Source organism: Parasteatoda tepidariorum, chromosome 10 (assembly GCF_043381705.1).
Source record: "Parasteatoda tepidariorum isolate YZ-2023 chromosome 10, CAS_Ptep_4.0, whole genome shotgun sequence".
In the NCBI taxonomy this organism is placed as follows: domain Eukaryota; kingdom Metazoa; phylum Arthropoda; class Arachnida; order Araneae; family Theridiidae; genus Parasteatoda; species Parasteatoda tepidariorum.
In genome coordinates, this window is record NC_092213.1 from 68,719,151 (window position 1) to 68,745,563 (window position 26,413).

At 30.4% G+C, this 26,413-nt stretch overlaps 1 protein-coding gene across 1 annotated transcript; it reads left to right on the forward strand.

The window, feature by feature from the left end:
- Positions 1 to 5,907: 5,907 nt before the first annotated feature.
- On the forward strand, positions 5,908 to 26,413 carry LOC107436342 (solute carrier family 23 member 2; the record flags this gene model as incomplete). The annotated part of the gene is given in 11 exon segments (XM_021146233.3): positions 5,908 to 6,018; positions 8,492 to 8,608; positions 10,426 to 10,583; positions 12,329 to 12,479; positions 15,427 to 15,608; positions 16,721 to 16,841; positions 19,773 to 19,914; positions 22,957 to 23,210; positions 23,623 to 23,896; positions 24,990 to 25,085; positions 26,056 to 26,413. Coding segments are annotated over 11 exon segments (1,782 nt in total). The 3' UTR covers positions 26,307 to 26,413.

The window sequence follows — 26,413 nt, forward strand, 5'->3', positions numbered from 1 at the left end:
TGCAACGCTTTGGTTATAATCGTTACTTTTTTAAAAAATACTTGTACTTTTACTCGTTACTTTTTAAAAGTAACGTTGCCTTAACCCTTTAATGGGCCATTTATTTCTAGTAAAGGTAAATTAAAGTATTTTTGGAATTGAAATTGATGTAAGAATAGTAATTCATATAAGAGGGAAAAAAACTCATTTAGCTCATAAAAAATTATTCTAAATTTTAAAGTATATTTGCCACGAACTATCAGGAACTTATTGACTTCCATTTTTCGTTATTTATAAAATATATTTTAGAAATGCTACTAACTTCAAAAGGAATTATGTGTTTTATAACTTTTATACGTTTTCTTATACTAACAAATGGTTATCAATTTTATTCAAACGCACTTCAAGAAAGCTGAAGTTATCAACAAATGGAAACCTATATTAAAAGTGATAAAAAAGCTCACCATGGACTTTAAAAATTGGTGGTAAGTATATTTACCATGGCCTTAGAAAGGGTTAAAACAATTAAAAATTCCTTTTTATTAGCTTTCAATTTAACAATGAATATACAAAAACTACGATCTTGTTAGTAGATATGTTTATTTAGAAAAAATTAGAATAGTAATTGACACGAATTTATAAATATACCTTTTATTTTCAAACTTTTACTACCACTTTTAAAAAATTTTAAGGACACTACAAGCCCTGGTAACAGTAAATAAATTTAACATAGAATATAAAAGAGTTTAAAGAGAACGCAAAAACTATTACTTTTGTCATGTCCACTTTTTAACTACTTGAAGATTGCCACCCTATATCAGTCATATCGAATTTTATTTTACAGCAATAATTTTCAATCCTTCAGTATAGAAATTAGTTAACTTCAACCCCGTGATGTTGCCGCAACATACGCAAAATATGCTTTTCTAGAGAACCTAATACCTTGGTTGCCATGGGAGACTGAAAATGCGAAAAAGTGGTAACAGATAAAAAATGTTTTTGAGTGAGATTAGAATAGCAACTTTAATACGTCGAATGCCATGGGGGTCACCAGTGACCAGCACTGAGTTTGTTCGTAGCGCCACCCGGCGAAGCCAAGATTATTAGAAACACATAATTCGAGTAAATTTTTAATTTTTTTACATTATATTATCGTTACTAAAATGGTTTGAAGTAATTAACGCAATATAGAACACACAAAAATAGTTTTATTTATATACAGATGCCAACTTGCACCGGACAGCGATGAAATATCTTCAAGTGGTAGTTTATTAATTGTGATTCTTGGTTTGATAAATTCAATTTAGTAGATTTTTATCCAACACTATTTCTAAACAATTCGTAGGCTTATACAATTCACCACTTTTTTCAAATAAGTAATGCTAGACCTTTTAAAAAACTAGCAAAATCTGTCTAATATTTGCAAATTTCAAGAATTCAAATTATTATATGAAATGCAACTGTATTACAGTTTCTCATGGTAACACTTTTAAGATCGCGCTTTATTATCCATTTTATACAATTGTAAAAGGTAGAGAATTTGGCATTCTTGGTTTACTATTGTATGCAATTGTATGCCGTTGATTTAGATACGAATAATTTGAGACGTAAGTCATAGTGGTAGTTACGAGTGAATAATTAAAGAGTTAATAAATAAATTATAATGAATTGAGTTTCCACCACTTTTTACATTTTAAGTTGCCAATGGCATTCCTGTATGACACAAAAACTTAAGAAGCTAGAGGAAAACAACTGAACTATCGTTTCAAACAAATTATTCCAAAATATTTTTTTAATGACGTAAGAATAAGACAAAAAATATTAGTAACGAGATGAAGTTTCGTGTTAGAAAAAACGAAATGTTATAAGAGTGCGGAATGAAATTCGATGTAATGTGACTTATAAAATTTATCCAGCAGAAAAATCACTTTTGATCATCAAAGTCATTAAAAATTGTTTGTTTATGGAATGCTTGTTGTTTTTTAATAATTTCATTTAGCACGTTCACGCCGGGGTGACCCACCGGTGGGTCACGCTAGATTTACTCATCTTGGCAGCGCACCGGAGTAAAAACTGGTAACAATAAATTTCATTTTTTAATTTTTTTCCGGGAATAATAAAGATCCATAACTACCAATTGTTTTTAACGGATGCAATTTTTATATTGAATTGCTTTTTCGCCGTGATAAATTTCCTTACAGTGAATTGTTATTGTTGAGAATCGATTAACTCCTCCCGAATATTATCTAATATTGAAATAGTTCTTCTACCAGTATTTTCTCTTTTCCCCGGCGTGAACGTGTTAAAGTGAAAAGTGTTTCAGTAAAGTTTATAGATGCGGAGTTAAGGATGTTAAATATTCAACGCATATTGAACTTATTAGAGTCGAATACCTCTATGTAAGTTGTCAACGAGTTACAAAGAAAATGCAAGTAAATGCAGGATGTACTTATGCAGGATGTCTAATAGCTGCCATGAAGATGTGTTATTATCTTCGGTTCGTGGTTCACAATGGTTTTAAAATGAAGTTGCGTGATTAATTTCATTCTTGATTTCAAGGACTACGTAAACGTTTCAAACATGCTATTTTCCAAAGAAAAAATGCGCATTTGTTAGATTCTTTAACTATATAATCTTTTAAGGGTAAAAAAAGTTAAGAGTAGCTTGCTTGTTTCTTTTATATTATACTTGTCAAAAGCACTGCGTTTGGGAAAGATAAAAATATAAAAAGAACATAAAATTTTATTTAGTCCCCTTTATTATTTGACTGAAATTGTATGTTTTTATCAATTATTATGTTTTTATCAATTAGTTAAAAGAAATATCGAATTTTAAGAAAATCGTGTGCTTAAAATTCAATTTCTCAGAAACTATTCAACCAATTTCTCCCAAATTTTCCATTTTACCATGTAAAATTGCATACTTTAAAATGACGTAAAATTACCTTTTTCAACTATTATTAAATAAAATAATAAGAAATAAGAAATATTTACTAAAAATTTTTTTTGTCTGGGGTTATTTTTGGTAAAACGAATTTTATAATTGTATGCAAAAATTTTTCAATTCGCTCAAAAAGTTCTCGAGATATGGCGAAATACGCAAAAATTAAAATTAACATTAAGGTGTCCAAACTTTTTACCTCTCTCCTAACCAGACCAAACTATTGGGACCATTCTCAGATTGCGGCTACCCCCTATATTTTGGGGGTCAGAAATCCCAATCCGTCGAAGTCCAGATGAATACCAATTTTTAGTGCAACATGGCTCGGAATTTTTACAGTGTATATTGTTTGATTCAAACTTTCGCCACATTTTTAAGTGAATTAAAAACTTTTTGCACTCAATTATAAAATTCGTTTATCCAAAGATAATTCCATACGAAATATACTTTTTAGTACACATATTTTATTTTTTGTAATATTATTTAATATTATAATACATAAAATATAAGGTTTCACATCACTTCAAATAATGCAAATTTTTAATAGCGAATTACAAAATATGAGCGAAATCGATCGAATAGTTTCTGAGGAATCGACTTTTGAAAAAGTCGCACTTTTAAAATTCAATTTCTCAGGAACTATTCGACCGATCTTGCTTTAATTTTGTATTTTGCCACGTAAAAATATATTCTTTAAAATTATTTAAAAAATTTTATACCTTATAATTAAAAATTTTTTCGACTATTATAAAATAAACTTAATTAAAAAATAGCAAATACTCACTTTTGCATGGAATTATCCCTGGCTTAAAACGTTTTATAATTGTACGCAAAAAATGCTTAATTTGTTTAAAAATTTTATCGAGATAAGGCAAAATACGAAAAAAGTAAAATTTGCATTAAGGGGTTCAAACTTTGGATCACTCTCCTGACCAAACTATTGGGACCATATTTCCCAGTTTGCGGCTACCCCCTATATTTTGGGCTCAGAAGTTCGAATTCGCCGGGGAAAAAATTCGGAAAAAGTAAATTTTTTTGTCTGATTTCGTAACTTAAAATATCATGTGCACTTATTGATTAGCCTATTTGAGGTTCCCCCACCGCAATCCATTAAGATTTAGTCTTCTAAAACGTGAAGATCCGATCATTTAATCAAAAGAGAAAAAGTTATTCAAGGTGGTTTTTTTCCGATTTTTTTTTTCTTTTTTTTTTTGCGTGCTGTTCATATATATATGTATGTAAAATTTCGAATTAGTACAGTAAATTCAATTTAGGAGGAATTAGGAATTTATTGCCCATATAACTAAGTAAAATCTTGATAGATTAATGGTTTGTGTTTTCTCATTATTTTAAAAAAACTTTCGAAAAAACAAAAGTAACAAGTAATCACTGTTTAATGATTACCCCTTAACGCACAGATTTTTTGAAGAAAAAAAAACCGGTTAAAAAAAAAAAGTTTTTTTTATGTAAAAAAAAACACTTTAGATCATTGTCTTTTCTTTTACGGAACAAATTTGATTTACTGCTCTTTTGTTCCATGGAAAAAGGTTATATTAAATATTTTATTCTTGAATAAATAAGCGTAATAGCTTATACAATCCTATGTAAATGATAAATATTAATAAAACGATTTTTTTTTATTAGCTTTCACATTGCTATTTTCAATTCCCGATTATATTCGAGTGTGAAAAATTTATAGCATAAAATATGAAGCTGCTCGAATTATCTCGAGTGTGCACAGTTTAGCCTGTTTAGCGAGCTCGAATTAACGAGAGCACAATTAAGGGGTTAAAAAGAAATTTATTTAATCTATTAAATTTATTAAAAAGTCATAAAAATAATTTTAAAAAAATCATTCATTTGCATTAATTTTTGAGCTACTCATATATTTTTTTCTAAGTTTATGAAAACTGATTTTTAAATTACTTATTTTAATTATTGCTTAATTACTTATTTATTAATACTTTATTTCATATTAAAACTTACTTCTAAATTTGTAACTTTTTTTCAAAAAGTACCTCAAATACAGAAAATGCCTCAATAAATAAGGGTAAATATTACATACTACTATATGATGGATGTATATTTAGAACAAAAATCTTATAAACATTTATTTATAATAATAAAATAAAATAAGTAATTCGTTGGCTTTAATCTCCTTAGATTGATTGCTGATTTAATTGGGCATTGCTTATTATATTTTGAGGCGCACGTTCTATTCTTGCTATATTAAAAATGTCTCTCAAAGAATAATGAAAAATTATACGAAACAAAAAAATTATAAATGTTTAGTTATTTTTAAAATTTCTGAAATTAAACGTAACTTCATTGTTCTTTATTTACAAAATTAAAAAGTAACTATATTGTTTCTTTATTTTCAAAGTTGAAAAGTAACCTGATTTTTTTTCAAAATTTAAATATTAATTTATTGTTCCTTTATTTTAAAAATTAAATAATATCTTTATTGTTTCTTTATTTTCAAAATTAAAAAACGACTTTACTGTTTCTCTATTTTTAAAATTAAAAAGCAATTTTACTGTTTCTTTAGTATTAAAATGAAAAAAAGCAACTTCAGTGTTCCTTCATTTTCAAAATAAAAAAATAACTTTACTGTTTTTTTATTTCCAAAATTAAAAGGTAACTTTATAGTTTGATCAGTTTCAGAATTGAAAAGTAATTTTTTTATTCTCGGTCAGACGGAAATTTATTCTTTCTTTATTTGTATTATTCGAAACTAAAACGCAAATTTATTAATCCCAGAAAAACGAAACAATATTTATAAAGATCGATAAAATGTCTTTAAAAAGTTCATTACATGTTGCGTAAATTTCTTTATCGTTTAAAGGCCTATTTAAGAAAATATGTTTTTCCCTTTACAATTTATCAGTTCGAAAGTCGAATAGCTTCGTGTGAGTCAAAATCGTTTTTGTTCTCCCGTTGACTTTCAGCAGACGATTTTTCTACCAAACTAGTTTTTTTTTCCTAAAGAAAGAGAGAAAATTATTATTTGCTCTTCATTTATATTTATTCTTTTATGAAGGCGTACTATTAATTTTAAATATTATGGATATAACGCCAGAGGAAGATGGTAACTGTGCCGTAAGTAGTTTTCTCATTTATTATTATTTCTTTCTTTCTTTAACCCATTGCAAGTCACACAGGTGGAAATTAAATTTCTTGTGTTAAGAACGAAGGGTAAATTTAAAAATGATTTAGATAACACTTGTGTTAAAAATTAAGTGGCGAGTTTCTGGTTTTCCTATAACTTAAATTTTTTTTTAAAAATATTCATTATTAATACGTTACAATAATTACGAAATTTTTGTTTCTTTGAAATAAATACTAAGAGTGAATAAATGATTGTGTTATCAGTCTCAGTCTGCAATGAATATCGAAGATCTCATTATTTAAAAACATGCTTCTTATTTGAAAAGAGTGAATAAGTGATTGTGTTATCAGTCTTAGTCTTTTCGAATAAAAAGCATGTTTTTAAATAATGCAATCAATATCCATTGCGTTTATCCAATTTTGGCTTCAAATAGAGTTGCCTACTGAAAATGCAAGAAGTGGTGATAATAAAATTCAGAATTTTACTAAAAAGTAATAAAATTAACAGCTTTTTACGGCAATTTTGCAGTTTACTATTGAAAGTGCTTAATAAAAATGTTATTGATCAATATGATGTATCAATATGAATAATTTGAAATATAAGTCATAGTGTTAGTTATGATTGAATAATTAGAAGAAGAATAAATTAATCGAGTTTCTACCACATTTGACATTTTTAGTCGCCTAAGACATCCCTGTTTCTAACAGAAGATTGTTCTTGGTAGCAAAATGTATACTTCATTAACCTTTTATGCTAATATGTATAATTTTTCTTTATGCTAATATGCCTAATTTATGTATAATTTTTCACACTCGAATATAATCGAGAATTGAAAATAACAATGTGAAAACCAAGAAAAAAAAATCGATTTATTGATATTTATCATTTTCATAAGATTGTAAGCTATAGCACTTATTCATTCAAATCTTACTGTGATTTAAGTAATAGTGAAAAGAAAATTAAGTAATTACGTGCAGTATTACTTTATTAAGTATTTCACTACCTTTAGAAAAAGCTCGATAGAAGGTCGTAAAAGTTGGCAGATATGTCAGTGTCATATATATAGAAAAGGTTCTTTTCTCCATAAAGCAAATAGAACAAAATTGTTTCATTGTTAATATTCAAGCTGGGCAAATATTTCTCTCTCGCCGTTGGAATTAACAGAAAGAGCTAGAGGCAATATAATAATAAGCTTCCTTCTCACTTAACTCTAGATACATATGTATACATGATTCAATATGGAACCAAAGAAAGCTGCAACTTTTTAAAATGAAATGGTAGGTGTAACAGACGAAAATATCATTGGTTTAAACATAAACATAATGCCTAACTTTTATTCGCAAAGTAAGGCGGACGTAACCAGAAAAAAATTTCAAAAATGCAAAAAAATTTTTTTTTTGCCAATTTCTATGTAGCAAATAATTTCTGTAAATTTAAAAAATAAATAAATAACTAGATGTTAAAACTGCTTTAATTACGTCCCAAAGTTAAAGAAAAATTAAAACTTTTAAAATTTAATAGCCTCCCGATACATTTTACAAATTTTTTAAATTTTTCTAGGTTGTAGCCACCCAAGAATAGTGACGATAAATGTTTAATTCAGCTACACAAAATTTTTCAGTTTTCTATTTTTTATTTTAGGAATTTGGTTAATTTTGACTTCGAAACATATATTTGCTTTAAATTTATGAATATATTATGCAACATAGAAATCAGTAAAAATTAGTTTTAATGTTTCGAACTGTCTACAGAAGAAAATGTAAACGTTTTTTTATCCTCCAATGATAAAAAGTTCGCATTTTTTTACTTTTCTCATTGACAGAAAAATAAGTAAAAAAAATAATAATAATAAACTAATTTTTNCCAAAGAAAGCTGCAACTTTTTAAAATGAAATGGTAGGTGTAACAGACGAAAATATCATTGGTTTAAACATAAACATAATGCCTAACTTTTATTCGCAAAGTAAGGCGGACGTAACCAGAAAAAAATTTCAAAAATGCAAAAAAATTTTTTTTTTGCCAATTTCTATGTAGCAAATAATTTCTGTAAATTTAAAAAATAAATAAATAACTAGATGTTAAAACTGCTTTAATTACGTCCCAAAGTTAAAGAAAAATTAAAACTTTTAAAATTTAATAGCCTTCCGATACATTTTACAAATTTTTTAAATTTTTCTAGGTTATATATAGGAATATCTAGGATATATATATATATATATATTCAAATGATAATGTTGTGATTATGTTGAAAAGAAATTAAATGAAGTCCAAGAAAACAATGACAATTAAAAAATTTTAAGTTTCGTGGTAGAAGAATATTTTATTTTGATACTTAGTAGTCTTTGATAAAAAAAAATAATATTGTATTTTGATACTTAGTAGACTTTGATAAAAAATAATATTGTATTTTGAAACAGTATTCTGTGATTAAAAATTTTGTTTTAATTGTGCTATTCTTTTTAGTGTTCCGAAAACTGCCCTAGAAGTACAGTAGATGAAGATGAAGATTTAAATAAAGAAATTACTTATAAAATAGATGATGTGCCTCCTTGGTATGTTTGTCTTGTGTTGAGTTTCCAGGTAAGTCAAATTGCCTTCTTACATTTGACAATTTTATAATTGAAAGAACTAGACTAGATATTCAATTTTTAGCTGTTTCAGTTTCCTAAGAACTCATCCAGTTTCATATGAATTAATGCCATGAAACACAACAGGCATATTGGCGTAAACACTTATAGGAGATATGAATAGGTGATAAAAGAAGTTGAATCCAAGATTCTTCTTAATTGTAGTTAAAATATATATAAAATATTTAATGTTGTATATGAAATATTTGAATACATAAAATATTTAATATTGTATATAAAATATTTGAAGGGTAGAAAGGCCAAATTGTACGATCATTGAGGAAAAATTTTCTTTAGTGGGTAGTAAAAATATTTTTTCTTTTATTTATAAATTTCTGTTTTTGAAACAGAAAAAAAAATTGTTTTACCTATGATGATAAATCAATAGTTTAAACTTATAATTGAATCGTGATTCAAGTTCTAATAAGCAGTTTTTTTTAAATGTTGTCAAAGTAGCCTAATTTTTAGAGAAATTTTTTTACAATCCCCTTTGAGATCGTATTACATACATGGTCATCTTACTGGTCAGAATTAATTTTGTTTGATGACCTAATCTTTGTTATGTTATAATGGAAAAAAAGAAAATAATTTATTTTCCGGTTTAAAAACGTAATTTTATTTCAAACTTTGCAAAACATTATCTTAAATTTTTAGATCTGCAAAGTCTAACTTAAGTAATCTGTGTTGTTCAATACAAAACGATCCGTGTGGTTCTTTGCTGTAGTGGCTGAGAGCAGAGATCGACTGGAACGATGTAAAAACAAATTGGTGGCTATGAGCAGACATAACGCTATAATTTGTGAAACATTTAGTATGGTTCTTAACTGTGGTGGCTAAGAGCAGACATAAGACTGAAGCTAAAAAAAAGCTTTGGTGGCTGAGAGCAGACATATGACTGAAACGGTGTAAAAAAATTTGGTGACTATGTGTAAAAATTAACGAGCTTTTTGGTGTTCTCATAGAGCCAGATACACGGCAGATTTTACAAAATTGTGGTAGTTTTCCACATTGTGTATGAATAAACATAGCACTACAATTTGTAAAACATTTAGTGTGGTTCTTTACTGTGGTGGCTAAGAGCAGACATAAGATTGGAAATGTGAAGAAGCTTTGGTGGCTGAGAGCAGACATATGACTGAAACGGTGTAGAAAAATTTGGTGACTATGTGTAAAAATTAACGAGCTTTTTGGTATTCTCATAGAGCCAGATACACGGCAGATTTTACCGAATTGTGGTAGTTTTTCACATTGTGTATGAATAAACATAACGCTACAATTTGTAAAACATTTAGTGTGGTTCTTTACTGTGGTGGCTAAGAGCAGACATACGATTGGAACTGTGAAGAAGCTTTGGTGGCTGAGAGTAGACATTAGACCAGAAATCGTACAACATTATTTTAAATTGTTAGGTCTGAAAAATCTATCAACTTAAAACCTATCGATCGTTTAGTATTGAACAACACGTGCCGTAGTGGCTGAGAGTAGACATAACATTACAATTTGCAGGACATTCGGTGTGGTTCGAACCCCAGTTCACAATGACAATTCGGTGACCACTACTGAGCCATTGCTGATCATTTATTTATTTATTTTATTTATTTGTTTATTTATATTGTTTATTTATTTTATTTATTTGTTTATTTATATTGTTTATTTATTTATTTATTTGTTACTTCCGCCGTATTCTGAAAATTCAGTAACAGAAGTTTCAAACTATCACATGAAATAGTATAAAATTGCAGAGTAAAATTATTTTTTCTTCCTTTGCAGCATTATCTAACGATGCTCGGAGGGACTGTTTCTTATCCGTATTTGGTATGTCCACATCTTTGTATTTCAGAAGATGATCCTACACGAGGATATATTGTCTCAACAACATTTTTCGTATCTGGAATTTGCACATTTCTACAATCAACATTCGGTGTTAGGTAAAAACACTTTTTAAACTATATTAACCGGACTGAGTTTTCTTTTAATGATATTTCGGTGAACGGAAAAAACGCCTGGTTTAAAAAAAAAAAGAAAAAAATACATCGCGAAAAAAATGCACCTAAGATAACACCTCATTAATAATTATATGAATTCAATATGAGATTCAATTCGGGCAGTTATACCAGAATTTAATGCAACTAAATATTTATTCTAATGATTTTTTATTATTTTTCAATATAAAGATTAACTTTATTTATAAAAATTTAGTATCTAAAGATTTAGTATATAAAGATTTAGTATATAAAGATTTAGTATATAAAGATTTAGTATATAAGGATTTAGTATCTAAAGATTTAGTATATAAAGATTTAGTATGTAAGGATTTAGTATCTAAAGATTTAGTATATAAAGATTTAGTATATAAGGATTTAGTATCTAAAGATTTAGTATGTAAAGATTTAGTACATAAAGATCAATTTAATTTTTGCGGAAAAAAACTTTTGCTACAAAACGACTAGGACTTAAAAGTAATTCCAAAATTATTCAATATTTTAACAATTACACTAATTGTATTGGGAAACAATATACTTATAATACTTTTTCAACTAGTTTTTTTTTTTTTAATGGTTCAAAATTGAAATCTTTTATCACTTTTGATTATAACTAAAACTTATACAAGGATTAACGACACAAAAAACAATTGTTAATTGATGCTTAATAATACTAATGCACATTATATAATTGTATTTACATAAAATTAAAATTACATAGGGCATTAAAAACGTAATAACTATTTTTTTAAAAAAAAAAACCTAATTACGTTCGAATAATTATTGAAATTCATTAAATTCAGGTACAATGGCCGGAATTGAATTGAATGTTAAATTGACACTATAATTAAAAATGTGTTTTTTACCCGGGGCTTTTGTTTTCCTGCACTTTTTTCTTTGTCAGTACGTTCGTTTGTGATTCGATATTTTTACTTATTCTAGTCGAATTACTTCTAAAAGCATAACTCTGATGAATTTACCTAGATTTTTTTCGAGTTTCTACTTCTTCTCAGATTTACATGGCAACACTGAAACATAAAAATTAAAAAACTTCAATCACAGCATGTAAATTATTTAGCCCTTTGTAGGGCCGTGGAAAATACACTTCGCACTACCTTCACTAACTTTTAAATGTCGAAGGGAAGCTATTTTCCCCCAATAATTTGTGCTGCCATCTGCTGATAACTTCAAAAAATACATTTAAAAAATACCAATACATTTAAAAAATACCTTCAAAAAATACATTTAAAAAATACCAAAAACTTTGTTCACATAAATGGTGGGTAACAGTAAAGGTTAGCGTGGGTTTAAGAACCAAAGCCAACACTGGGGTGCTATTTTCTCTTTTGTGTCATGCGTTCGTTCATTTGATCATTTCTTATCGAGTTAATTTGTACTTATAAGCACAGCATTTATAAACTCCGTTTCTTATGAGCTCAGAAGTTGAAATTTATGACCAATTCTTTACTGAAGGTAAAACTTTGAGAAACCCGTATCCACCACCCAACTAAAAGCATAGGTCTTAAAAATTGAATTAATTTTAGGTAATAAGATATAAATTTCTTTCTATAAATCAATCTCCAACGCAATAATATTTTAAAACAACAAGTACTATAAAAAAGTGGCCCTATAAAAAGGGTTAAGTGCATTTTGTGTTTGAAGTTTATTTTTTATCTATTATTTATTTTTAGACTGCCTATAGTACAGGGGAGTTCCATGGCATTTTTAGTACCGATATTTGCTATCATGAATCTACCAGAATGGCAGTGTCCTCCCATGGATCTAAACTCTACTTTGACTATAGAAGAACGAAGAGAAATATGGATGCCTCGAATGAGAGAAGTAATATATTTAATCAGTAGCTGCTTAAATTATTTACATTATTACTTTTATTCTAATAATTTAGAAAAAAAAGCAACAGAAACTTAGCAAAAGTCTTATTTTTGAGACAAATTACACTGGGGAGCAAATTTTTTGTTAGATTGATTCAAGTACTCGATCTAAACGGTAGTGGCTAAAAAGTATCTTGAATTTCTTGTAAAATGTTTAATAAATAAAAAAAATAAATAAAAAATAATCTAATGATCACGCCGAGGTCAGTCCCGAGGTCAAGAAAAATTAGAGGAGATTTTTTTTTCTTTTTTTCTTTCCTTTCGAAATGTCATGCTGCAAAATAAATAACTGCACTGGGGAAAAAAAATTTTGTTGCATTTATACAAGTACTTGATCTAACCGATGTGGGGATTTCAACTCAGAAAATAATTTTGTTCCCAAAGTTACAGATTTTTTCTAAACGCTATTTTTAGTTTAGTTTATGAACAAGTGTATAAAGAACGTATACGGCCGTGCTTTTGAAAAAACAATGCAAGTGCTACACTATAAATTTCGGGAAAAGTGGTTTGATGTAATGTTAGGAACGCTGAAATACAATTTCCGAAAACGTATACGTATAAAGAACGTATACGGCCGTGCATTTGAAAAAACAACGCAAGTGCTACACTATAAATTTCGGGAAAAGTGGTTTGATGTAATGTTAGGAGCGCTAAAATATAATTTCCAAAAACTGATTAAACACAATTTATTTTTGAAAAATATTTTTTGCAATAGGTAGCTTATCATACAGAAATGTCAAATAAATAAGTCTCAATATTTATTTGTCCCGCAGTGGACTGATCGTTAAGACACGGTTCCCAGCAGATCACCGAAGTCAAGCATCACTGGCTGCGGTCAGTGTGCGGGTGGGTGACCACTTGGATCAGTCTGCGTAGGGACCGAGGGTGTGCGGTATTGGTCCTCGTTAAACTGTGCTACCGTAAAGTGCTCGACTTCGCGTGCAGGTCGTTGGGCTACCGAAGCGGGGGTGCCATCCCCTCTGCAGAGGATCAAAATTGTGATGGCATGTCTTCGGATCATCCTCAGGGATGTTTCCCAGACCGTCGCCAATAGCCCACTGTGCAGCTCTAGTGCGACGTAAATGAACTACAACTACAACAACAATATTTATTTTTTATTGCTTGGCAGTACAGGTTTAAAAACGTTCAGTGCTCAAAATAAAAAATGGAACACCCTTAATAACTTTTGATCTAATGATCGGATCTTCACGTTCTAGGACTCAATCTTAATGGTTCAAAAGGGTGATCTTAAATTTGTTAATTAGTAAATATAAACGATATTTTAAGTTACAAAATAAGACACAAAAACGCACTTTAAACGAATCTTTCTTTCGAAGGATTCGAATTTCTGAACCTTCAAAACATAGGCGGTGGCCGCAATTTGGGAAAAATGGTCCCCATAGTTTGGTCAGGAGAGCGGTCCAAGGTTTGAACCCCTTAATATTAATTTTACTTTTTACACATTTCGCCGTATCTCGAGAAATTTTTAGGCGAATTAAAAACTTTCTGCACACAATTATAAAATTCGTTAATCAAGAGATAATTCCATACGAAATATAACTTTTAGTTAATATTTACAATTTTTTATTGTATTATTTACTAGTGGTCAAAAATATTTCGAATTACAAGGTATACCATTTTTCACATCACTTTAAATAATGCAATTTTTCAAAATATGAGCGAAATCAGTCGAATAGTTTCTGAGAAATCGAATTTTGAAAAAGTCGTATTTTTAAAATTCAATTTCTCTGAAACTATTCAAACGATCTTGCTCAAATGTTTTATTACATACATATCGAATATTATCGCTTTCTTACTGCCACGTCCTACGCAACAGAGAGATGAGGATACTTAAGGCCTGGTTTCTTAGGACAGGACGCCGTCAGCTTGAAATCAGCGCTAACCTATGATTGGTCCATTTGTGAGTTTGATAGTATACGTCATCGAAAGCTCATCTTGAACTACAATTGCCNAGTTAGAATTCACTTAGAATTCACTCTAGTGATTTTCAAGAAATACTGGTTGGGAATTTATTATTAAATTGCATAAAAATTGAAGCTTTAAAGAGGAGCCAATTGCAGATTTGGAAATTAGTGATGATATAGTATCTTAGATCTGTTAAAAACTTTTTCATTTAGGAATTCGTTTCATTCAAATTATTTTGGAAAAAGTACACGAGAGAGTTATGGCGGTTAATTGGCCAAGATAAATTAAAATTCATGATTTTATTCACTGTTTTTCATAGCATGTTTTAAAGCACTGTATTGCTTTGAAACATTTAGGTTAGAGCCGCGATTATTATCGCTTCTCTAATCGCTGGGGAATTTCTATGTTGGCGGTGGTTTAGGGATAGGGTGCTCTCCCCCTAATGAAATCAACCAGGTTTGAATCCCAGCGATGGCTGGTCGATGCGACCACAGCGCGAACTCAGTGAAAAATATCCTCAGTGATATACGGATAATGAGTTAGATTCCCCTTGCCGTCAGGCTAACCATGTGAGATTTTCATGATTTCCCTCTCCGTGTAATGCAAATGCGGTTTAGATCTATCAAAAAAGTGCTCCACGAAGGCTTTTTTATCTCTAGTGCTTGATCTATAAGTTCCTTGTCTTCCGGATCGGGTTCAAAACTAAAAGGCTACGGAGTTAATGATAGTTGTAAACTCAGAATTGGGTTGGCTGTTCAACGACGGTTATAAATTAAAATATTTTGGTTATGAAAGTAAAAACAAGTTTTTCTTTATTAGCCTTCTTTTATATATGTCGTAGGTAACTCGGGAAATTTGGCAAATTGCTGGCGTCATTTGTTAGTCTTATTGCAATAACGTTGGCAGTTTGCGCAGAATAAGATTTTCCAATTAGCTTAAGACATATACTTTATACGAAATATATATTCTAGGTACAAGGTGCTATCATTGGTGCATCCGTATGTGAAGTGGCCATCGGATTCTTTGGAATCATGGGATTTCTTCTCAATTGGATCACTCCCTTGGCCATCGTACCAACCATAAGTCTTGTGGGCCTCTCTCTATTTGCCGAAGCAGCTCATTCTGCATCGGGAAACTGGGGAATTTCTATGTTGTAAGTCTTATCATCCTATTTATTCATGAATTAGCCACTCAAAACTAATTTTTGGGCTTATTACTTTTCATCAATTAGGCCACGAAATAATGTATGTTTTGATATGAAAAAAATATTGATTTTCATTTGTTCTTTCAATTGAAATTCGTTTAATGGGAGAAAATAAGATAATTGTGTCCCTATGTACAAGGTTTTTAAAATTTAACTTACTGTAATCAGAGTCTCCTAATTCCAGTTTGCAAAGATCCGAAACAAAAACAAATTCAAAAATCTGTTTACTTAGATCATGGAGACAAAGTTTCTGTTGAAAAAATAATTCGATTTTCGCCATCAGGTAGCAACTTTAGCGCAACAAAAAGAATGATAACATCACAAAATTCAATAACAGAATATTTCATTAAATTACACACCTTTGTTATTTACGTGCATACCTTGTTGGTTAATTGGTTGCATGTATGCATAATTTACATTAAAGTTTAGAAGAACACCACCATCTAGTGGCAAAATTTCGAACTTTGTTTTTACGGTAACTTTATCCCCATAATATACGTTACATTTGCTCGAAATTTCCTTCAAATCCATTTAATAAAAAAAAGAGTACTATACTGATATAGCATAACTGCTTAGATTTCTACTACACATACCTATCTCGGTACATGTACAAAATCTTTTCATTACTTGCCCTTAATCCCAATATGGTTTCGACGTTTCAAATTTGTTACATTTAGTAATTTTTTTTAAATTTTACATTATTATACTAATTAATTTTTTTAAGTAATTGATAAAGCACTAGCCCAGTATTTTCTATACTAGTGTTTTCTTTAATGTTCAGTGCCATTGCCCGGTATTCCCTACAATCATATTTTTCATAATGTATTCTTCGCAATGAATTCTCGAAAGGAAACATTTTCCTACAACTTAAAAAGTGAATGAATATGGTGTATAATAAAACAAAAACATTACAGAATGTAAACTCGAAGCATCGAAATATTTTGAAAGCAGACGTACAGATCTTATCTTTCTCTACCTGTGAGAGAAATTAAGTAATTCATTGCGAATCAGTTTGAAGTTGAAGGACTATTCTAAAAAACAATTGACTGTTTTCTTTTCAGAACAATGCTGTTGATGATTTTATTTTCACAATGTTTGCGAGATGTTTGTATGCCTTATCCCACGTATAATGAAAAGACTGGGTGGACGTTTGGAAAGTTTCCTCTCTTCAAACTCTTTCCTGTGAGTATTTCTGCCATTTATAAACTCAGAAAATACCAACCATCACGCCTCTAGTCCGTTTCTATTTTATGGCTACATTGATTGAAAAGTTGAAAAAATTCAGTAAAAATGACGCTAGATGCGTTGATTTATATTAAAAGATTTTAATTTACGTAATCTAACTCTAACACCACTTACCAAATGACACATAAAAGAATTTAACCTACACTAGGGGCAAAACTAACCTTTAAAAAACACCAGGGCTGCGACAGCCTATTTAAACCGTTTTCTAATAGTTTTACCAATCAAAACTTCTTATAAGTCGATATAGCTTGGTTGGTAGGATGTTAAGCACATGTCTAAGAGGTCGTTGGTTCGATCTTCGCCGGCCGAAGACTCCTAGTGTAGTAAATGGTGACTGGTGCACGTTAAATCTGTGGGGTCACAAAGTCCTCCAAGTTCCTATAATAAACCAATGCCACTGGAGGTACGGAATTGGAGATTGATCGTTCTCTGGTTCAAGTCAAAATTACAATCTATGAATGAGTGAATCGGATGTATAAATGGGCCTGAGTTTTTGTCTTTCTTCTAGTTTCTTAAAATAAAAATCGAATCAATCAAAAATCATGATGCTCTTGAGCGGTTAAAACAATACCTTAAAACTTTAGATACACCTTCACTCCTAATTTTAAATCCTTTTTTTAATCTTTACGTTATTGCAGGCCTCTCTACTGAAATGACGCTACTGAACAATGCACCTTGCGGAGAACGTTGAATATTGCGTGTTGATAAGCTGATGTTCGGATTTTCTTATTTAAGTGTTATGTAACGAGTGTTATATATTTACAAGTATTATAATTAAAGCCGTGGTGGCTCAGGGGATAGAGCGTTCGCATTCTTATGAGGTGAACCGGATTCGAAATTTCTCCCCGTACTTGATCCAGGATTTCCCTTGTCAGCTGGATGGGGTTCAAAATTACAAGGCTATGGAGCTGAACATTAGTTGGCGTAAACCCCTAAAATTGGATCGACTGTTCAACGACGGTTATATAAAAAAAAAGGTATTATAATTAGAACCGTGGTGGTTCAGAGGATAGAGCATTCCCCTTCCGATGAGGTTAACCGGGTTCGAATCCCATCGATGATTGGTCGATACGAATTCCGCACTAGACTCGCAAAGACCACAGTGCTGGCATAAAATATCATCAGTGGTATACGGATCATGGGTTACAGTTCCCTTGCCGTCATTCTAACTGTGGGAGGTTTTCGTGGTTTTCCTCACTATATAACGCAAAATGCGGGTTAGTTCCCTCAAAAAATCATTCACGAAGGCAAATTTCTCCCAATACTTGATCCAGGAGTTGTTTCTGGATTGGGTTCAAAATTACATGGCTACCGAGATGAACATTAGTAGTTTTAAACCCAAAATTGGGTCGGCTGTTCAACGACTGTTATAAAAAAAGTATTTTTTTTTTTTTAATTTTAATAATTTAATTTAGTATAATAAATTTTTAAACAAGGCAGACAAATTTCTGCGTAACTTCTACCTTGTGTGTACGAAATATGACGCTCGTACACACAAGGTAGAAGTTACGCAGACGGCGGGTAAATATAACGCTCGTAAACATAAGGAGACCTATGGATGCCGACTAAATACGAAGCTCGTAACGAAAGGGTAAATAATACATTATGGTAGATAAGACTGTTTTGTATCTGGGAATTAACAGAGATGTAAACTTACTGCACTTAGGTATGAAATTTTTCCTACAGGTAGTAAAATTTGTGTTCTAATGTCTGATTAACAATTTTGACTTGTTTTTAAAATATTTTTCCCACAATTACATATAAGTAATAGAAACGTTCATATGTAACATCACTTTATAAGGAATGCAATTTTACAAGGCAAAATATAGAATCTGATCGAAATCAGTCAAATAGCTTCTGAGAAATTAAATTTTAAAAAAGCCATAATTTTAAAATGTAATTTCTCAGGAACTATTCGACCGATTTTATTCAAATTTTTTATTTAGCTATATAAAATTGCATTCTTTAAAATGATTTAAAAAATTATATACCTTACAGTTCAAACTTCTTTCGGTTATTATTAAGTAAAATAATAAAAAATAAATAATAAAATATTTACTGAAGGCTAATTTTTGCATGAAATTATCTTTGGATAAACGAATTTCATAATTGAGTACTAAAAGTTTTCAATTTGCTTAACATGTTCACGACGGGAAAAGTGAAAATACTTGTCCGGGAAAATAGAAAATACTGGTAGAAGAATATTAGATAATATTTGGGAGGAGTTAATCTATTCTCAACAATAACAATTCACTGTAAGGAAATTTACCACGGCGAAGAAGCAATTCAATATAAAAATTGCATCCGTTAAAAACAATTGGTAGTTATGGATTTTTATTATTCCCGGAAAAAAACTAAAAAAAGAAATTTATTTGTTACCAGTTTTTACTCTGGTGCGCCGCCAAGATGAGAAAATCTAGCGAGACCCACCGGTGGGTCACCCCGGCGTGAACGTGTTAAGTTAGACCTTGCAGATCTAAAAATTTAAGATGGTGAAATACTCATATACTAAGTAAAATTAACATTAAGGGGTGCAAACTTAGCAACGTTCTCATGACCAAACTATGGGGGCCATATTTCCCAGATTACGACAACCCCTATATTTTGAAAATCAGATATTGAAATCCGTCACACAAAAAAAGTATATTTATTCAGAGAAAGTACGTTTTTGTACTAATTAGAATAAAATACCGTCTGCACTAATACAATATTTGAGATCACTCCCATAGACATTTAAGACTGAGTGATTCGATCAACGTGAAGATTCGATCATAGATCCAAAAACATTCAGGGTGGTTCGTTTTTTATTTTGCGCACTGTACATTAGAGAAAATATTCTTATAATGTATGTTTTTCTATTTTATGTAGGTTCTATTGACTATCCTGATGTCATGGTCTCTATGCGCAATTCTCACAGCCACTGGAGTTTTCTCTGAGGAGAATCCTGCGAGAACAGACAGTCGATTATCTATTTTAAGAGCAAGTCCCTGGATAAGAATTCCATATCCAGGTGAGCAATACCCAGATTTTTAATTACATGGCCGCCAACTTTTACGATTTTCTTTAAATATTTTTCATAAGTGATAGTTAGAAAGCAGAGCGAAAGGTATTAGCAATTTTATAAATTTTGTCAGGCTTTTTAAAAAATAAGGCATAACTATATCAGGGTTCTTATATGTGGTTTCTAACATTTTCGCAGCCGATCCCGCGCTAGCGTGAGACGAAATTTTTCGTAAGAGTTTGTATTAATAAGACAGACCAAGTGATAGCAAGATGCTTATTATCGCCCAACTATTTTTCCAGAATATATATTTCCTCCCGACAATAACACATTATTTATTGAAATTAACTTATTATGAATTTTAAAAGCCAAAATGGTAGCTAAAATAGGAACATTTTACCTTGATTTTATCTTTATCGATGACCACTTTTCAGTGTATGTAACAAAGCATAACCATTTTGTATGTAACTTTGTTGACAGTGTATTGTATACATTAGAAAAACTAACATTGTAAATATTAGAAAAATTAAAATATCAAAAGAATGGTAGCTCATAAACGTTTAAATCAAGCGGAAGTTTTCTTACGTTACCTACATTTTAAGTTTTTTAATATAACAAACCACTTTGCTTGTCAAATTTAGCTGGGCACTTGAACCAAGCATTTACCATCACCTGCTACATCAGAAAGCCTCCACACGGTTTTTTTATTAGTCGGCGTAGACTATTTAAATAGTGAACCAGTTGTGCGCATGAACCCAAATTCTATTTTTAAAGGAATTAAGAGAAATTTATCATATATGTTTGAGTATTGAATCTGTAGTGGTTGACAAATAAATAAGACAAACCAATCATATTCCTAAATTAAACAAATTTTTGGATATATATTTGCTAACACCTTCCAATTGTTAATAGATTTTCTATTAAATAGCTCTTTCGTAAATTGGTTTATTTTCACAGTGGTCTGATCAGACTATCTATAAGAAACCGTGTGGATGCTTTAAGTTATAGGAGGCGTTCATAAAAGTCAAGGGGGTTACTGAATAATGTAAAATGAAAAAAGTTTCATATAAAAAAAAAAGTGGGTACGAATTGATTTATTAAAGAAATCGATCGTTAAATCGACTAACTTGACAATGAATCTTCTCATAAATACTGTGGAAACCAGAACTAAGTACCAACAAGACCATCTCATTACTTGCATCAACCTTCTTCATCTGTCTAATTAGCCCTTGAGCGACTAGACTTTTGGGACCTTAGGGGCTTATGGAACGACTAGAGTACTAATGTAATTTGGTGAATGGTATACTCCCGAGTCGAGGATCATCTTAATAGTCATTTACTCTCTTTAGAAGTATCCATAAGTTAATATGATAGTTGTCATCATCATCATCAATATTTATCTGGGAGCCTGGGGCCGTTAGCGGCCTTTTTCCCATTCGTCTTGAATTGTGATCTTTAGGGTGGTTCTTTCTGATAATTGGAATGCAGTTGGAGTAAAAGGAATTTAAATATTTTGAATTTTAGATAAAATTACGTCACTACAAAAGTAAGCTGCCATCGGCCTGAGGTCTTCTCCTAAGTTTTCAAAAGTAAAAATTTCGTTGAATCCTGCGGTGTCACAATTTATGGTTTTTTCAAAAAATCTGAAATTTAGCTTTGCAATATGATGATCTAAAGAATCTATGTTGAGGTCGCGATGTATGTTTTAATTTCTGATAAACCATCTTGCTTTTGTTATTTTCCTGAGGATTTTGTTCTGGCACGTTTTGAGTTTTTTAAGGAGTGATGTGGAGATGTTGCACCAAGCTGGAGATGCATAAGTCAGGATGGGACGGATCATTGTAGTAACGTTTAAGTCTAAGTTTCATTTTTGGGTTCTGAAGAAGGATTTGTAATCTGTGGCAGTCTGCTTGTACTTTGTTGATAACTGTTTTGGCGTGATCTTTCCAATTAAATTTACTGTTAATGACCAGACCAAGGTATTTAATATGGTAGTTGTCGACTTCATGGTTAAAATTAGAATGATTAGTTAGTAAAAATAAGTGGTAAAACAATGGATTCATTTTGTTAGTTTTATATTAGAGATACATCTACCACGATATATTAGAAACATTAAGTTTTAAATTACAATATTGGTGGAACGGAGCACTAACACGCAGAGCTGCACTGACCGATTCATCGAATCTATTTGGTCAGGTACTGGAAAGTCATGAAATTTAAAATCTCACGTTGTTTGATGTAAATGCATAACTATAGTGCGATGTCTGAGAAAGGGAATCCCTTCAGAATTTGTCTTTGTTTATATTTAGAACAACAACAACAAAATAATAACTTTATGAGGATTCATTAATTAAAGAAAAGAACTAAATGTGAAGTTGTATCACAATGAGATTACTTGATGTTTGACAAAAAGTAGTTTGAATATTTTATTCGTATTCTTAAATTCATCAATAATTGATTTTGTAAATTTAAAAAAATTTCAAAGATTAATAATTGTTTGTCTTATCTAAATAACCGTAAATAAATGCAAATTTGAAAAATTTTGTTTGGAGGTATGTCGTGTTTGGAGGATTTTAACTTTAACGCAAAGAGACACAGGTGTTTAATGCCGTAATTCATAACCATAAATTAATAAAATGCAAAATATAATATTTTTCACTTATTTTGACCTAAACTAATAAAAAGTTATGAAAAAATTATGAAAATATGTTTTATAAAAATTTTGCGTCAAGGGCTTAACCCATTAATGCCTAATCGTAAGAAGAGTCTATATATGAAAAATACATAGTTGAAAAAAGAAAAAAAAAGGTAATATATTTATAGTATTATCAATATGGTTGAAAAAAATATCTTATCTTTGTACATTATATATATCTTATAATTGTAAATAAATATTAATAATAAAATACACATGTTAGATCCTTTTTACTTTTCAAAAAAAATTGAACTGTCCTTCTATGAGGACAATGGGTTAGTTTTGGGTAATGCAAATGAGTTAAATTTGTACTCAACTTTATCAAACAATAATAACATATGATCTTTCAAATGCAGGTCAATGGGGAATGCCAACGTTCACATCAGGAGCAATGGTAGGTGTTTTGGCTGGCGTCCTGGCATCAGCAATAGAATCAGTTGGCGATTATTATGCTTGTGCTCGGCTGTCAGGAGCTGAATCACCCCCAAAACATGCCATCAACAGAGGGATTTTGATAGAAGGTATAGGATGCATCGTTGCCGGACTATTTGGTACGGCGAGTGGAACCACTTCATTCAGTGAAAACATCGGGGCTATTGGCATTACTAAGGTAATTTGCTGAAGTAAAAATAAGGTTTTACCAATCAAAAACCTTCTATCGATTAAAAAAAATTAATTTAATGATTTTAACCCACTAGTACCTAGCGTCCTTTTAAAAAGACGGTTACATTTTTGAAAGTTGGAAAAAAAAATGGTAGCACAAAATAATTAAGATTTATGAACCAAAAACATGATAGTTCTGTCTTCTAATTATTAATTATATAAATGTTTACATTTGTAACTGAAATCAAAGTACAGAGCTTCTTAAAGCGATGGGTAACAGAGAAGAGAGCAATATCCACAAGATAGAAGCAAAAAAGATTATTGATAAATAAGAAAGACTGCTAATCAATTAAAAGTTAAATCGAGAGGATTAGTCTTGTAAGAATGTCAATAAATAATGTCATATTTATTTATTACAGGTGGCCAGTCGCAGAGTGATACAATACGGGAGTATATTGATGATTATGTTCGGAATGTTGGGAAAATTTGGAGCCATTTTCGTGACCATTCCTGGTCCCATTCTGGGTGGCATATTCTGCATAATGTTTTCCATGATCACGGCTGTTGGTCTTTCTACTCTTCATTTTGTAGATCTGAACTCATCTCGGAATCTCTTTGTCCTCGGATTCTCGATATTCATGGGTCTCTGCCTGCCTAAATGGATCCAGTCGAATCCAGAATTTATCGACACGGGTAATTATTTTCATTGAAAATTGTTTTGAAATATTTTTTTTTCCATTAGTAGATGACGCATATCCATCCTATTAGCGATAGCAACGCTCCAATACGCCATCTGGGAAGAAGAAAGGTTCTGACTTGACCCTTCCCTCCTCCGTTGTATATTTTATTTTGTTTTATATCCGTCGTTGAACAGCAGACCCAATTTTGGGTTTGCGACTACTAATGTCCAACTCCGTAGCCTTGTAATTTTGAACAAAATCCAGAAGACAAAGTAATTCCTGGATCAGTACCCCCAGAGGTTTGATTTGTCACGGGAATATGGAGGATTTTGACTCGACAGATTTTGCATCAGTCACCATTTACTACACGGGGGGAGTCTTCAGCCGGTGCGGTGGGGATCGAATCCATGACCTTTTGGACATGGGCCCGGTGCCCTACCAAGCACGCTATCCCGGCCCCTCCTCCGTTGTATAGGAATGTACTACGATATTTTCCCCTTTCTTAATATTTTTCGTAATTTAATTGTTAAAAAACACTTTCTTTTTTAATTTTTACAAGCTTTGTTTTAGAACTATGTTAAATGGGTTTTCAGTTCCATAACTTAGAAGTTTTTAAACTCTTTGAAAATCAAGATAGAAACTAACCTACTTCCTTCTTCCATGACTCTCCACACGCAAATGGTGAAAGTATGCAAAGTTCTCCTCTACACCACCTGTAGCCCATTTTTATCGTCAGTGTTACTGCAACAATGTATTTTGTTATTCTTTGAATGTAATATATGTGATGTAAAGAGCGTGAGTTGGACAATATTTTCTAAATGAACTGAATCAAACTTAGAATTTATAGAAAACGAAAAACATAAAAAATTCATTCGTAGAATTTTGAATACATAAATATATAAATTAGAAGTCGTCGCTAAACCCTCATTCGCCCAATATTCCTGACTGAAGAGAACACATAAATGTGTTGTCTCAAGAAATATATCAATAATTGATTAAAAAAATTAAACTCGATATTTTATTTAAAAATGTGATTTTGGCTACCCTTCCTTTTCACTCCTATGCACACTTCTTTCTTCCTGAAATTGTTTAACTTTTTGATTCAGGTAACCAAGCTGCTGATCAAGCTCTCACTATACTACTGAGTACAAATATGCTCGTTGGAGGATTCATCGGATTTTTGATGGACAACATCATTCCAGGTAAATTCGCTTTTTTGTGAAACTCCAGGTAAATAGTACAAATTCCAAAAAAGGACATGCCGCGCCAAACATATGTTTTTAAAAGATTGAAAAGCAAAATAAAATCAGATAAAATGGTGAATACTCTAAAACAGTGTAAAGGTAAATGCATTCATAAGGGGATAAAAATAGTAAGCACTATAAAACAGCTATATACAAATAATATAAAATATCAATATAGCGAGAAGAAATGCAAAGATAATGAAACGAAAAATCTGTCTCTTGCGACGATTTTGGTGGAATAAAAAGGGCGTCGTGTAGTAGTTGAGATGAGTTCTTTTTTCACGTAGATTCGTGTTTTGTACTTACAAAGGCAAAAGAGAAGATTTAAAACTTCAGGAGCGTTTAGATTAACGGAACAGTAAAATATTGGATCATATTTCGAAAAGACTTCGCTAAATTAAAAATTATTTCAAAATTCCAATTTTTTTAATTTACAGAAACTACACAGAATTGCTAAAATTTTTACGAAATGAAGAAAACTTTAATATTTGAAAAGTTTTGCAATATTAATAATACTATTTGAAAAGTTTTGCACCCAATACAATTAGAAAATAAAATGAATAAATTTTAATGGAAAAAACAGAAAGGTTCTCTTCAGGACACATTTCTTTACCTAGTGATATTTCGAAATAAAAAATAATTATCCTATGATAAAAATCACTATTATATATATATATCACTATATATATATATATATATATATAAAGAAGGATTGATGTAGGTATTTAATCAGTCGTAAGTTTAAGTCTTGATTGTTCAAATATAATTATTTTCTAATTATTTTTTAATATAATTATTTTGAAATTCTTTGTTTTATATATCAATCAAAAGAACAATTATGAATGTGTATATTAATAGATGGGTATAAAAGTAAAGCACATGAATGCAATCAACTAAAAAAAATTATTATTTTTTTTTAAATTAACAGGTACAGATAAGGAAAGAGGTCTTATTGCTTGGCGCAAACAAGGCGAGGTATATAGCAGCACTAGTATAACTTTAGCACCAAAAACATACAACATTCCAGGCATTACTTCATACTTAGAGAAACACACTATGTTTAATCTTTTACCAATCAGTCCAACTTACCAAGAAGGAAGTCTGAAAAGCAGGATTGTAGTCTTAAAAGAATATTTCTCAAGAAAGAAACAGCCAACTGAAAGAAATGAACCGATTTGATTTGTAATAAAGTCCTAAATTAAATTTAATGTATATTGTAAATAACATTTTTTATGTGTAGTAAAATATTTTTGATACTTTTAATAAACTATATTTATGATATGTTA